Consider the following 13,128-nt stretch of genomic DNA (forward strand, 5'->3'; position numbering starts at 1 on the left):
GGGATAAAGGGCACCCCTGTCTGGTACCCTTTTGAATTTCTATGTTGTCTGAGTATTGCCCATTGATAGTTAATTTTGTCTGTTGTGAAGCGTAGATGGAGGTAATGGCATTTAGGTATTGATACCCTATATCCATTTCTCTGAGAAGGCATATAATGAAGTCCCAGTTGACTTGGTCGAATGCCTTTTCGGCGTCTAGGAACATAAGGGCAGCTTCTTTTTGGGTATTCTTTTCATAGAAGTCAATGATGTTAATTACTGTTCTTATGTTGTCGCTCAGTTGTCTTCCTGGCAGAAAGCCAACCTGGTCTTCATTTATTCTTTCTGTTAGTATCTTGGTTAATCTAGATGCTAATATTGCCGTGAATATTTTATAGTCTGTGTTGAGGAGCGAAATAGGGCGGTAATTCTTTACTGAAGTGCTATCTGTATTATTCTTGTGGATTAGAGAGATTGTAGCGTGTTTCCATGTGTCGGGGAGCTCCCCTTCCTCCATGACTTTATTCATTACATTCTGTAGGTGAGGGGCTAATGTGTCTTTGAAGATTTTGTAATATCCTGTCGTGAGGCCATCCGGTCCTGGAGCCTTGTCAGTTGGTAGTTTCTTGATTGTTGTCAGGACTTCTTCTAAGGATATTGGTTTGTTCAGTCTTTCTCGTTGTATATCTGAGATTCTTTGGATAGTTTCTTTTGCTAGATATTGCATTATTTTTTCTTTGGGAATGTTTTCATCTTTGTATAAGTTTCTGTAGAATTCTGTGAACTGGTTTATGATTTCACTTGTCTTGTATAAGGGTTTGTCTCCTTTCATTATCTTTGTTATTTGTCTGCTCTGTTTTTTAGCTGCAATTTTCCTGGCGAGTGCTTTCCCTATTTTGTTTGCGTTTTCAAAATAGTATTGTTTAGTGTATTTCAGCTTCCTTTCTATCTCTTCCAGTTGGAATGTGTCTATATTTTTTCTTATTAGTTTCAGTTGATAGCAAGTTTTGGTGTCATTCGGGTTTGTTTTAAGCTTTCCTTCGAGTCTAGTAAGTTCTTTTTCTAGTTTTTCTTGTTCCTTCTTTCTGGCCTTTTTGATCCTTGCAGCTTGTTCGATTAAATGACCCCTTATAAAAGCTTTATGGGCATCCCATGTTATTTTAGTGGGTGTATCCTTTTCTGTGTTTAAGGTAAAGTATTCGTCCAGTAGTTTTTTATTTCTTTCCACTCCATAAGGTGTTGAGAGTATTTTATCATTTAGACGCCATCTAAAAATGGTCTTTTTTTCTTTTTGGTTTTGGATTTGTAGTTCTATGGGTGCGTGGTCAGAATTGATCATGGGCAGTATTGCAGATTTGGTTATATCTGGTATGATGGTGCTTGTTACCCAGGCCATGTCAATGCGTGACCATGTTGAGTGCCTATTGGAAAAGAATGTGTAATCGATTTCCTCCTCATGATGGTATCTCCATATGTCTATCAAACCCAGTTCTTCTTTTAATTCTAGAAAGGTTTTGGGGAGGGTCCCTGATTGTTTTCGTTTTGATTTTAATATACTAGTTGATTTGTCTTTGGTTATGTCCACCACCCCATTATAATCCCCCATAAGTATCAGATCATCGTACTCTGTTTCTGAGATGTGTCTTTTTAAAGTTTGTATGAAGTTACTTTTCGCCTCATTGGGTGCATATATGTTACAAACCAGGACACTTTTATCCTCAATTTTTATCAAAACTCCTAGGATTCTACCGTCTGGGTCTCTGAACGCCAGGAACCACTTTTTCTCATGAGGAAGTTTAGAAGATAACATAGGCAACTTATACAGTACACATATTTTAACAATGTAACAAAAAAGAGATTTAAAATTCACATGTAATCACCCACGTCCCCTACTTGTATCTATCCTTTTCCCACTATTTTTCCCCTCCCCCATCCTTCTCCCATTCACCCCCTCCCTCTGAGAAATGTCATACATTTTCTTTATCATTCATTCTGTTTGTTGGATCATAATGATGGTTTTGGTTTAATTTCTGATGTTTTCTTTTGCTCTTTGCCTTGGCTATCAGTTTTCCCCATTTCCCCCTGGGGTGTTCATTGGTAGATTTATTTTTCCTATCCATGATGTAATCTTGAAGCATATAGTCTGCTAAATATTCATACTATTTTTATATATCCCATTTTTTATGTTCTTTCCACCCCAGGGCGACCATAACTTGGCCTGCAGCTAACATATATTTAGTCATCTCACCCCAATCTTTATTGCTATTTCTCATTCAACCCTAATTTTTGCTCTAATATTCCTCCATTTCCCCCTTTATTTTTCCATAGAATTCTTGTACCTTGGCACAGTTCCACCACATATGGATAAATGTTCTGGTTTCCCCACATTTGTGCCATCAGCTTTTAGATGTTCTTTTTGTAATATGGGCTATTTGATTGGAGGGGGAGGGGGGTCCTATACCATTTTGTGAGTATTTTCCATTGCATTTCTTTGATCTTTAAATGTTTAATTTTTTTGATGAACTTTTATCCACAGTTCTCTGTCTTTCTGATTACAGTTTATTTCCTCTTTCCATACTTCTAACAGGGTGGGTTTCAAATTATATTGGTTATCTATTAGTTTGTTATATAATAATCCCTTTTATTGACTTTTTTGATAGTTACTGATCTTTTTGCATTGTCAAACTCTCATTCTAATATTTTCACTATTTGGCATGTTTCAAAATAATTTTGTAGGTTGGGAGCTCCCCATCCTCCATTTTCTTGTGGGGATTAAAATGACAAATTGGATATTCTGCTTTTATTAGCTTCCTACCACCCAGGTTTTTATCGCGGTGTCCCTTTTATATATATATATTGAATTGAATGGTAACACCTATAAGAGGGATAAAATTTTTGGAAGAATCACCATCTTAACTATCTTAACTATTTTGATCTGTCTCTCGGATTCAAACTGCCAACCTTCAGATCTTCAGGTCAGCAGTTCAGCCAGCATAAGGGTTTAACCCATTGCACCACCACAGCTCCACTTTGGAGCAGATGCTTAAACACCAAAACGATCAGGATGTTTGGATTAACACCAAAAGTCTGGATTTTTAAGATTAGAACTGAATGATTTCTACAGTGATTACATATTCACACATACAATTAAAATTATCTTCAGCAGTCCAATAACATATAAAATGACCTTTTCAAAAATTATTTTTATAGGCATGTGCTCATAGTGAAAGCACATATAGGCTGACAGCTGGACCATGTCAAATAGACTTGAGGGTGGCAAGAGCAAACATAGCGTACAGCCTAATGTCCTCCAGTGCGTGCAATCCCACGCTGCAGTTCCAAGAAAACCACAATTTTACCCTCATGTTCCCAGGAGCAACTGGTTGGCCAGCTTCAGACTGAGTTAAGACAACCAGCTGAGAGCCCAGAAAGTTCCCATGCTGGTATATACTACTTCTGATTTCCTGTGTGTCTTTTAAAGCTTTTTGGCTATGTCAACAGTAAGTCTTCCAAACAAGAAGCTGCCAGAACAAACAAACAAACAAAAAAGAACACTAAGCATCTGGCCCTTTACAAACCCTGATGTAATTACAATACTGGGGCAACTCCGAAATAAAAAGGCACAAAAAAGCAGATACCTATAATTACTAAAAAAGCAGAGGTCTATAATTACAATAATTTAATTATGAAATAAAATAAGCAAGAGATTTCTCAAGTCGAACCAGTGACCAAATGTACTGGACAATTCTCTGATATATCAGACATCTAATTAGAGGACTCAAGTTGCATGCTACATGCAAAAAAATGAAAATGGTACAAGAGTTTCTTTTTTTAAAAAAACAGTCTATGTGCACAGGAACACTAAAATTTATGAGACAGTCACAACATACCCAAACTACTACAGATTGGTTTCACAGTAATAGGGAGCAGCATGAACATGCATTCAATCTCCCCATGGAAATGCAAGAGAACTCTAAGGTGACCAGGATAAGGGGAGAAAGGGAACAAAGAAAGGGAACTTTTACTTTGCAGAGCTTCTCTACTCTCAACCATACCTTTCACAAACAGGTTTTTCCTGTTCAAAGGGCCACCAGGCTACCATTTACATACAGTATTTTGCTTTTCTGAATAAACATTTCATTTGTTTTTAAAATGAGGCATCCATTAGAAAACATGTCAGAGAATTTGAAATTGCAACTTACCAGATCTAGATTTAATGATATTGCTAAACTCATTGTGGCCGCCCTCGTGTCCTTCATCGATATCCATAACTTTAGCCATCTTTTTCCCTGACCAGATTCCAAGTTCCAATATAGAATTATTTAAATTCTTTGCATGTAGTTCTCACACTTCTATCTCCTTTGAAATCAAAACCTGAAATGTAAACAAACCAAAGCCATTGTAAGTTTATTTATGTAGGAATGTTTTGAAAATAAAATTTCTCTCAAGGCAGCTTATATTTTACATCACAAAAACAATTAAAGCAATGAGATAAAAGCTTCTCACTCAACACAGAAGCATTAAAATTCTGATCAGATTAGTTAAAACCACATTACAGTTTAAAAGAAGGAGCCATGATAACTCAAACCTATGATTTCAAAAAAGGGAAGAGTGATTTCAAAGACTTAAATTGATTTACTAACAAACGTGGAGAAAACCAAGTGTACCTAAAGTTTCAAAGGTACAGAATCCATCTCTTTTTACCACAAATCGAATCAGTCTTTGAGTCTACAAGTAAGGCCTCTATGCCAGTGGTTCTCAACCTGTGGGTCCCCAGGTGTTTTGGCCTACAACTCCAAGAAATCCCAGCCAGTTTACCAGCTATTAGGATTTCTGGGAGTTGAGGGCTAAAACATCTGGAGACACACAGGTGGAGAACCACTGCTCTATGCCAATCTTAAGAAGACGCCAAGAACAAGCCACCAGATCTCATCAGATCTTGGAAGCTAAGCAGACTCATTTATGTCCAATACTTTGAATAGTAGACCCTCAACAGGTATCAGGCTGTATTTCAGAGGAAGGAACTGGCAAAACCACCTCTGAGTGTTTCTTGTTTAAGAAAAGCTACAATAAACATGTGGTTGTCATACGTTAACAAGTGACTTCAAGGCACATACACACAAATCATGCAAGTACAGGTGGACTCTGAAATCACCTGGTCCCTAACAATTTTGGCATTTCCAGGCAAATTATCACTAAAGATATCCTCACATACCCAGGGTACAAAAGCAGACTCCATCATCTCTTGATCAAGCTAAGGTTGGCATTCCAGCCAAAGGCAATAAAAAGTCCTTCTAGCCATAGTTGTGCTTCAACTAAGAATGCCCAATCCAGGATGAGCCCCAAGTTGGAATACTAGACTTTCACAAGAGATACAACCTCATCATCAACTGCAAACTGTTCCACTGACAGCATTTCCAGCTTGATCTTGTCTGGATTAGGTTTAAACTTGCTCACCTTCATCACCCAATCTGTCTTCAGAGTGTTCAAATGTTTTACAATGCGATTTGTATCTGAGAAGCAGAGTTAGTGCTGTATGGCATGTGTATGTATTTTAATTCCTTAGCAGCTTTGTGATTTTTTTTTAAAAGCATGAAGGACAAGAGCTAATCCCAAGGCACTTCAAGAGACAGATCCATGAAGTAGAACAGAGAAGCCCACCAACCACAACTGGATTTATCCCAGCAAGAAGGTCTGAAGTCATACGATGTCATGCCTCCCATGTCCTCCCACACAGCAGGAAACAAGGAAGTCTACCATGAAGGTACTGAATATCCCTTAAAGATCCCCCTCCTCCCAGAAAACCAAAAGGATTGCAGCATCCCTGTGGAGTTCTCAGCATGAGTAATCTGCCAGCATGGCCAAAGTTTTTTCTATAAAATAACCAAGAGAGAAACCAAGGTGAAATTGATTTTTTTTTAAAAAAAATCAAGATAAATACTTCTTTTCAAGTAGAGCAGTGGTTTTCAACCTGGGGTCCCCAGATGTTTTTGGCCTACAATTCCCAGAAATCCCAGCCAGTTTACCATCTGTTAGGATTTCTGGGAGTTGAAGGCCAAAAACATCTGGGGACCCCAGGTTGAGAACCACTGAAGTAGAGTGATGTACAGAGCAAAATAATAACTTCATCTGCACTTGTATTTCATATCTTCCTGTTTCTTCCATGTTTTACTTTTCTGACTGCTTACAAATACCTCAGGGTGAATCTGCTTGCAATCTGAGTTTCCTGCAGGAGAGTAAAGAAACTCTGCAGCTCTAGCTTTTTAGTACTACCTACTTAATGATATGGTAGCATCCAGTGCATTTGCATGCTTTTTAAAACGTTAGTTATATATGATAATCAAATACACTATTTAATAAATCACTGTTTAATAAATCAAGATTAGAATCTTATATGGAAAGATACCATTAATTATGTATATAACTATTATTAAATATTATTTTGGGATTCATTGTGTATCTGTCTGCTCAAAAGTCCTACTGGGTCCAATAAGAGTTCTTTCCAGGTATGTGTGTGTCTTTAACTTAAGGGCATTCTTCTCATCACTTCAAAGAAATTTTAGCCCAGAGACTAGAAAACAGCCTGGGAGCGGCTGAACTGACTTCCTTATTTACATGAAAGTTACAAAGAAAGCAGTTTTCCAGCTATACCAAAGCCTGCCTGGATAGATTTCAATAACACTCCCCTAACTATGCAGAGGAACAGTAAGTTCAACATACCCAAATGAAATTCACTTAAAGGAATGTTTTTTCTGTCAACGGCAGCCCTACCTCTTTTCACTTTCTTACCAGATTGCATATGTTGCTACAAAATGGAGATAAATGCAATGGGATACTAGAGGCTCAATGTGTTACTAATGTCTCTTTACCAACATCCCCCAAAGGCTTGGAATTATTTTCAATATATTCCTCCTTTATTTTGTTATAACCACGTTGTAAGGTTTGGCAGGACTGGGGGAGGATGCAGCACTTTCCTAAAGGCCCAGTGGCATACACTTAGGAGAAGATGAGAAATGTGGATGCAACCAAAGTTTACTGGGATGCAACCCCCAGTAGATCTAATCCTTCATCACACTTGAGTATGAATCCACTTTAAATTCGGTTTCTGCCTCCTGCAGAATTCTGGGATTTGTAGTTTAGTGAGGCTGTCAAAGGCTCCTCCCTAAACTACAAACCCCAGAATTCTGCAGGAGGAAGAAACCGGATTTAAAATGGATTCATTCTCTAGTGTGATGAAGTAGCTAGGCAGTAAAACCAATATTGAGGGTTTCTGGGAGTTGTAGCGCAGTGATCTGAAAGCTGCAAGTTGCCCACTGTGTGTTGAATTGGCTGAAGAAGGAAGAAATTGTTCTGCTGTCTAGTCAGGACTGTCTCCACAGAAGAGGTGTGACAACACAACCTTATCCTTTTTTCCTCATCCCCAGTCTCCACTAAGAAAATGGTCTACACATTTCAATCCCCATGCATTTGGAGGATCACACATCCTAAAGGGGGTAAAGTGCCTTAAGTCCAAAATATACTAAAACACACTGGTAGCTGTGCAACTGTGCAAGAAAAGAGTTAAAACAATAAAGCTTCCTCCCTAAAGCTAGGAAATCAGCACTGTCTTTCACTCAACAAGTGACTGTTTCAGTTGCCAGGCACAAATGTCAAAAGCATGTTTCACACGTAGAATAAGTCTGGATTTCACCCAGTCCAGGCGACCCAACCCAAACTTTCAGTCTCTCCCAGCTGTCAACAAGGAGCACATTCAACACACTCAAGCAACCAAACTACAAATAATCTGTTCCTATTCCAGCAGCTTTGTCGTTACTATAACTCTCCCCTGAAAAAGAAAAAAAAAACAAGAGTTCCTCCGTCCAAATCTGTTAGCAAGGCAAGTTGACAGTCCATTTCAGATACTGTGCAGATGACAGCCTTGCCATAAAGCAGTCACTCTGATCCTTACAAAAACATCCTGAGCTTTCCTGGAGTAAGCCAACCAACACCCGCTTGGGTTTTATCCCACTTGCATTCAGAGCAAGCAAGGACTTTTAATTAGAAACACACCAAACACAAGTCATTTAAACAGAGCAATGATATCATGACTTTTCTGACTTAAAATAACCAGTGATCATCCCACAAGCTGCCACATACATATCAAGATAGACTGAGAAGGGGGAGAGCCATTAATTTCCACCTCAAGGGAAAGCAACAGGTGGTTTTGACACTCACTTTATGCCACAACAACTCAGCTTGCTTGGGATAAACCAAGTGCATCTATGCTGTAGAATTAATGCAGTTTGATACCACTTTTGCTGCCATAGCTCAATACTGTAGAATCCTGTAAGCTGCAATTTTACAAGATTTTAACCTTCTCTGCCAAAGAATGCTAGTGTCTCACCAGCTACAACTCCCATCATTCCATAACATTGAACCATGGGCAGTAAAAGTGGTGTCAAACTGCACTAATCTCTCTGTTTAGTTTGACAGAATAACTAAAAAACTTTCCATAACTCCATTCAAAGCTTCCTTCACTCTCTCTGTCCCTTTCTTGAAAAAGGCATGCAAGCATGTTGGATAAACTAATGAGAAGTATTTTCACACGCCTTCCCCACCCAAGCCAAAATGCATAGTAACCTAGGACAGCCAAGTTATTCTGGCACCAGCGGCAGAAAGTCTCAAAACGCCTCCTCCTTTCCTGGTAATAAAAATACGAACATAATGAATTAAATAACTAACAATTTTCTGCCTTTTCACGGCACACCCCAAATCCATTGCCTGAGGTGTCTGCCTCACTCTACTTAATGGTAAGGCTAGCTATGAAAATTTTGTAATGCCTTTGCTCCATGGAGAACTCCTACCAATTAGCTAAAGAAGGAATTATTTTACAAAAGCTTAATGGCCTTTTAGGACCATCACAACCACCTATCTCCTATGTACCTATGCACACAAGCACATTGAAAGCTGACTAGGGCAGAGGAACGAAAAGCTGCTTGCATGGAAGTATCCTTTAATCCACCCTATAAGTAGATACATACTCGCACAGAACTAGGAGGCAAAAGGACTAGAAGCATTTCCCCAGCCCACTCTGACCAAATCACCTGATGAAGGGGCCTCACTAATCCATGGAAGCTTAGACCACCCCAAATTTGTTAAGTCTCTCAAAGGCAAGAGAATTGTGTGCTAACATTTTCTAAAGAAACATGGCATTTATTGAACTGGGGGAAGGACAAGTAGTCCAAAAATTCCTAGTCTGATAAAACAGAATAGGCCACCCTGGGTTTTTTTCCCGTGTGTCAGATGCAACTTGAGAAACCACAAGTCACTTCTGGTGTGAGAGAATTGGCAGTCTGCAAGGACATTGCCCAGGGGGTGCCCAAATATTTCACCATCCTCATGTTCCCACATGAGGAGCTGCAGCTGACAGACAGGAGCTCACCCCATTCCCTGGATTCAAACCACTGACCTTTCAACCTTTTAGTCAGCAGCCCTGCCGCACAAGAGTTTAACCCAGTGGTTCTCAACCTGTGTGTCCCCATGTGTTTTGGCCTACAACTCCCAGAAGTTTCTGGGAGTTGAAGGCCAAAACATCTGGGGACCCACAGGTTGAGAACCACTGGTTTAACCCACTGAGCTACTGGGGCTCCACCTTCAATGAAAGCCTGACACCACATTATCTGCCCAGGCTCAGTGCTATGGAATCCTGGGAGATTTAGTTTCACAAGGTCTTTTGCCTTCCCTGCCAAAGAGTGCTGATGCTTCACCAAACTATAACTCCCAAGATTCCATAGCACTGAGCCATGGCAATTAAGGTCTTGTCAAGCTGCATTCATTCTACGGTGCAGATAATTGCTATAGTTTGAGTGTTGGATTAGGACGCTAAGGAGCAGGGCTTCCAATCCTCACTCAGCCATGAAAACTCACAATGTGGCTCTGAACCAGTCAAACTCTCCCATCCTCCGAGGAAGGCCAAGAAAAATAAGTAAGGCCAAACCTAACAGATTCCATAATTCCATAGCATTGAGTCACGGCAATTCAAGTTTGACCAAACTGCATTAATTCTACAGCAAGGATGGGCAAACTTCAGCCCTCCAGGTGTGAGGAACTGTGAAGTTGCAGTCCAAAACACCTGGAGGGCTGAAGTTTGTCCATGTCTGTTCTACAGCATAGATCAGGCATAGGCCAACTTGGGCCCTCCAGGTGTTTTGGACTTCAAGTGTCGCCATTCCTAACATCCTCAGTCTCTTTCCTTAAGCGGCTGAGGGGGGAAAGGAAGGAGCCTGAGGCTGTTAGGAATGGCGGGGGTTGAACACCTGGAGGGCCCAAGCTGGCCTATCCCTGGCATAGATGCACTCTGTGGTTTCAATGCTGGACTAGAACTTTGGGGACCAGGGTTTGAATATCCCTGAAGGAAAAACAGTAACCGTTGCTTGTCTCAAGGGTCACCCTTAGTGGGGAAGGACTTGAAGGCAAACAGGAGCAATGGAAGGCCATCTGTGTGTGGGGTTTTGGGGGGATACAAGCCAATTGGGGGCCTTGAAGGCACAAGTCAAGACCTCTTCCAAACAAAATGGGGTGAGCTCCCACTCAAACATTATCACTTATCTGTTGACTTTCCTAATCCTTGGTGAAAGTGAATGCTGTTGGATGGACAGCCAGCAGGGCTGCTGATCGAAATGTCGGCAGTTCAAATCTGGGGACCGGGTTGAGCTCCTGTCTGTCAGCTCCAGCTCCTCATGCAGACCAAGAGAGATGGCTCCCACAGGATTGTAAAACATCCAATGTCCCCTGGGCAACTTCCTTGCAGACAGCCAATTCTCTCACATCAGAAGCGACTTGCAGTTTCTCAAGTCACTCCTGACATGGAAAAAAATTGAGGGTGGCCTATTCTGTTTTATCAGACAAGGAAATTTTGGACTAACTGTCCCCACATCAAAGATGGCTCTGTGCTGCGGAGATGAAGTTTTACATGGTCTTTCTCCTTCTCTGCCAAAGAGTGCTGGGGCCTCCTCAAACTGCAAACTCTAGGATCCCACAGCATGGAGCCCTGGCAGTCCAAGTGGTGCCAAAGTGCATTCATTCCACAATGTGGATGCAACCTAAGCCTCTCCCATTGAGGGTCGGCCAGATAGGTCTATGGTGAAGGGAGGGGGGAGGCTATGGAGGGAGGGATGAGGTCCTTTTCTCCTCCCCTGTCGGCCCTCCTGCCCCCCTCCCCTCCCCTCCCCTCCCACCCCACCCCACCCCACCCGCCTGTCAATCATCGCCCAGCTTACCTGCCTGCACACCAACCCCGCCAGAGGCTTCACCTCCCGCAGGGTCCCATGCGGTGCGGAGAGTCCACCTATTTCTCTCTCTCTTCCTCCAAACTCAGCGCCAAAGCCTCTTCCAAAAAGTTCCTGGAGGAAGAAGGCAAAGTTTCCTCCCAATCCGCTGACTTTCGTTCCTTGGTGGAGTTGCGCAGCCTAAGCGCCTCTCCTCTCACTTTCTGGAGCCCTGTGGGAGGAGGAGGAGGAGGAGGAGGAGGAAGGGGAGGAGGAAGAAGCGCCTCCTTTCCTCCCTCCCTCCCTCCCTCCTTCTTTCCCTCCCGCAAGGGCTCAACTTCGCAGCAAGCAAGCAAGGGGACGGACAGACGGACCGAGGCGGCTCCTGCACCCGGCGCGCCTCTTCCTCCTCCTCCTCCTCCTCCTCCTCCTCTGGAGTCTGCCTTTGTTTGTTAGGAAGGGAGGGGAGGAAGGGGCTCCGGGCCAGCCAGCTTTGGCGACTCTTTGGCCCAGGCTCTGCCTCTTCTGTCCCGCAAAGCCAAAGGAGAAGGCGGCGCTGACAAGGCACCCAGGTGGTTGCGCGCGCCCACACCCGCCCCCCTCCTCTCCTTCCTCCTCCCCTTGAGGCGCGTTCCCGCCTTCTCAGCAAACTTTCTGCTGCGCTGGGAAGTTTGCTCCCGGAGCCGCGTGCACGAGCATCCGCGCGCGCGCGCTCACCGAACTCATCCCTTCGTCCCCTCCCTCCAAGGAGGTTCGCGGCGTGGCAGAGAGTGTCACGTGACCTGCCGGCCTGTCAATCAGCCCCAGACACTAGGTTTTTCTTTTTCTTTTTTTTTGTTTTTGTAATTTTCTTTTCCTCCCAGCTGAAGGCTGTCCGTCCCGCCTCCTCCCCGTCGGAGAGGCAGAAAAGAAGTAATACAGTTTGAACTGGGTTGCTGTTGAGTTTTCCAAGCTGTATGGCCATGTCCCAGAAGCATTCTCTCCTGACGTTTCGCCCACATCTATGACAGGCATCCTCAGAGGTGGTGAGGTCTTTTGGAAACTAGGCAAGTGAGGTTTATATATCTCTGGAATGTCCAGAGTGGGTGAAAGCTCATTTAAATACTGGTAGCCGGATTTTATTCATTTTCATCCACAAACGTGGACAATTTCAACAGAAAGGGGAAAAAAACAGGAAAATGAACAAAATATGGCTACTAGTATTTACAAACTCTAAAATCAGGACACTAAATAAAGAACAACACTCAGAAAACAGACAGGAAGCAGCCAAGTCTTGAAGCTGCAAGGCCATTCAGTGATAATCAAGGTGATCTATTGCAATATTCACACTTGCCTTGAGCAGACAAGAGTTCTTTCTCCCACCCTGGACACTTCACAGATATATAAACCCCACTTGCTTTGTTTCCAACAAACCTCACAACCTCTGAGGATGCCTGCCATAGATGTCGGTGAAACGTCAGGAGAGAATGCTTCTGGTATATGGCCATACAGTCTGGAAGATTCACAACAACCCAGTGACTCCAGCCATGAAAGCCTTTGACAACACAGATTGAACTGCCATGGCTCAAGGCTATGGAGTCCTGGAATTTGGAGTCTGGTGAGGCTTTGGTGGCAGAGACAGTGAAAAGCTTGTAAAACTACAACTCCCGGTATTGCACAGCATTGAACCCTGGCAGTTAAAGTGGTTGTCAAACTGCATTAATACTGTAGATCAGGAAGGGGCAAACTTTGGCCCTCCGGGTGTTTTGGACTTCAAGTCCCACAATTCCTATTAGCCAAGTTGAAGTCCAAAACACCCGGAGGGCCAAAGTTTCCCCATGCCTGCTGTAGATGATCCCTGTGACCCAAACCACCTCATGAGCTTTGTGGCAGAATTGAAAAATTGCATGGAGAGCACTCAGGC

The 13,128-nt window shown here is 42.5% G+C and overlaps 1 protein-coding gene across 1 annotated transcript in view; it reads right to left on the reverse strand.

The window, feature by feature from the left end:
- The window catches only part of UTRN (utrophin), a 406,557-nt gene extending 394,737 nt beyond the window's left edge, over nt 1–11,820 (reverse strand). Inside the window, exons 1-2 of the mRNA XM_060753499.2 lie at nt 11,238–11,820; nt 4,182–4,353 (exon numbers count right to left, since the gene is read on the reverse strand). Of these exons, the coding sequence (XP_060609482.2) occupies nt 4,182–4,260 (79 nt within the window). The 5' untranslated portion in view covers nt 4,261–4,353; nt 11,238–11,820. The remainder of the gene's footprint in view (nt 1–4,181; nt 4,354–11,237) is intronic.
- Between the last annotated feature and the right edge of the window lie 1,308 nt (nt 11,821–13,128).

The sequence above is a fragment of the Anolis sagrei genome, chromosome 1, assembly GCF_037176765.1.
Source record: "Anolis sagrei isolate rAnoSag1 chromosome 1, rAnoSag1.mat, whole genome shotgun sequence".
NCBI lineage: Eukaryota > Metazoa > Chordata > Lepidosauria > Squamata > Dactyloidae > Anolis > Anolis sagrei.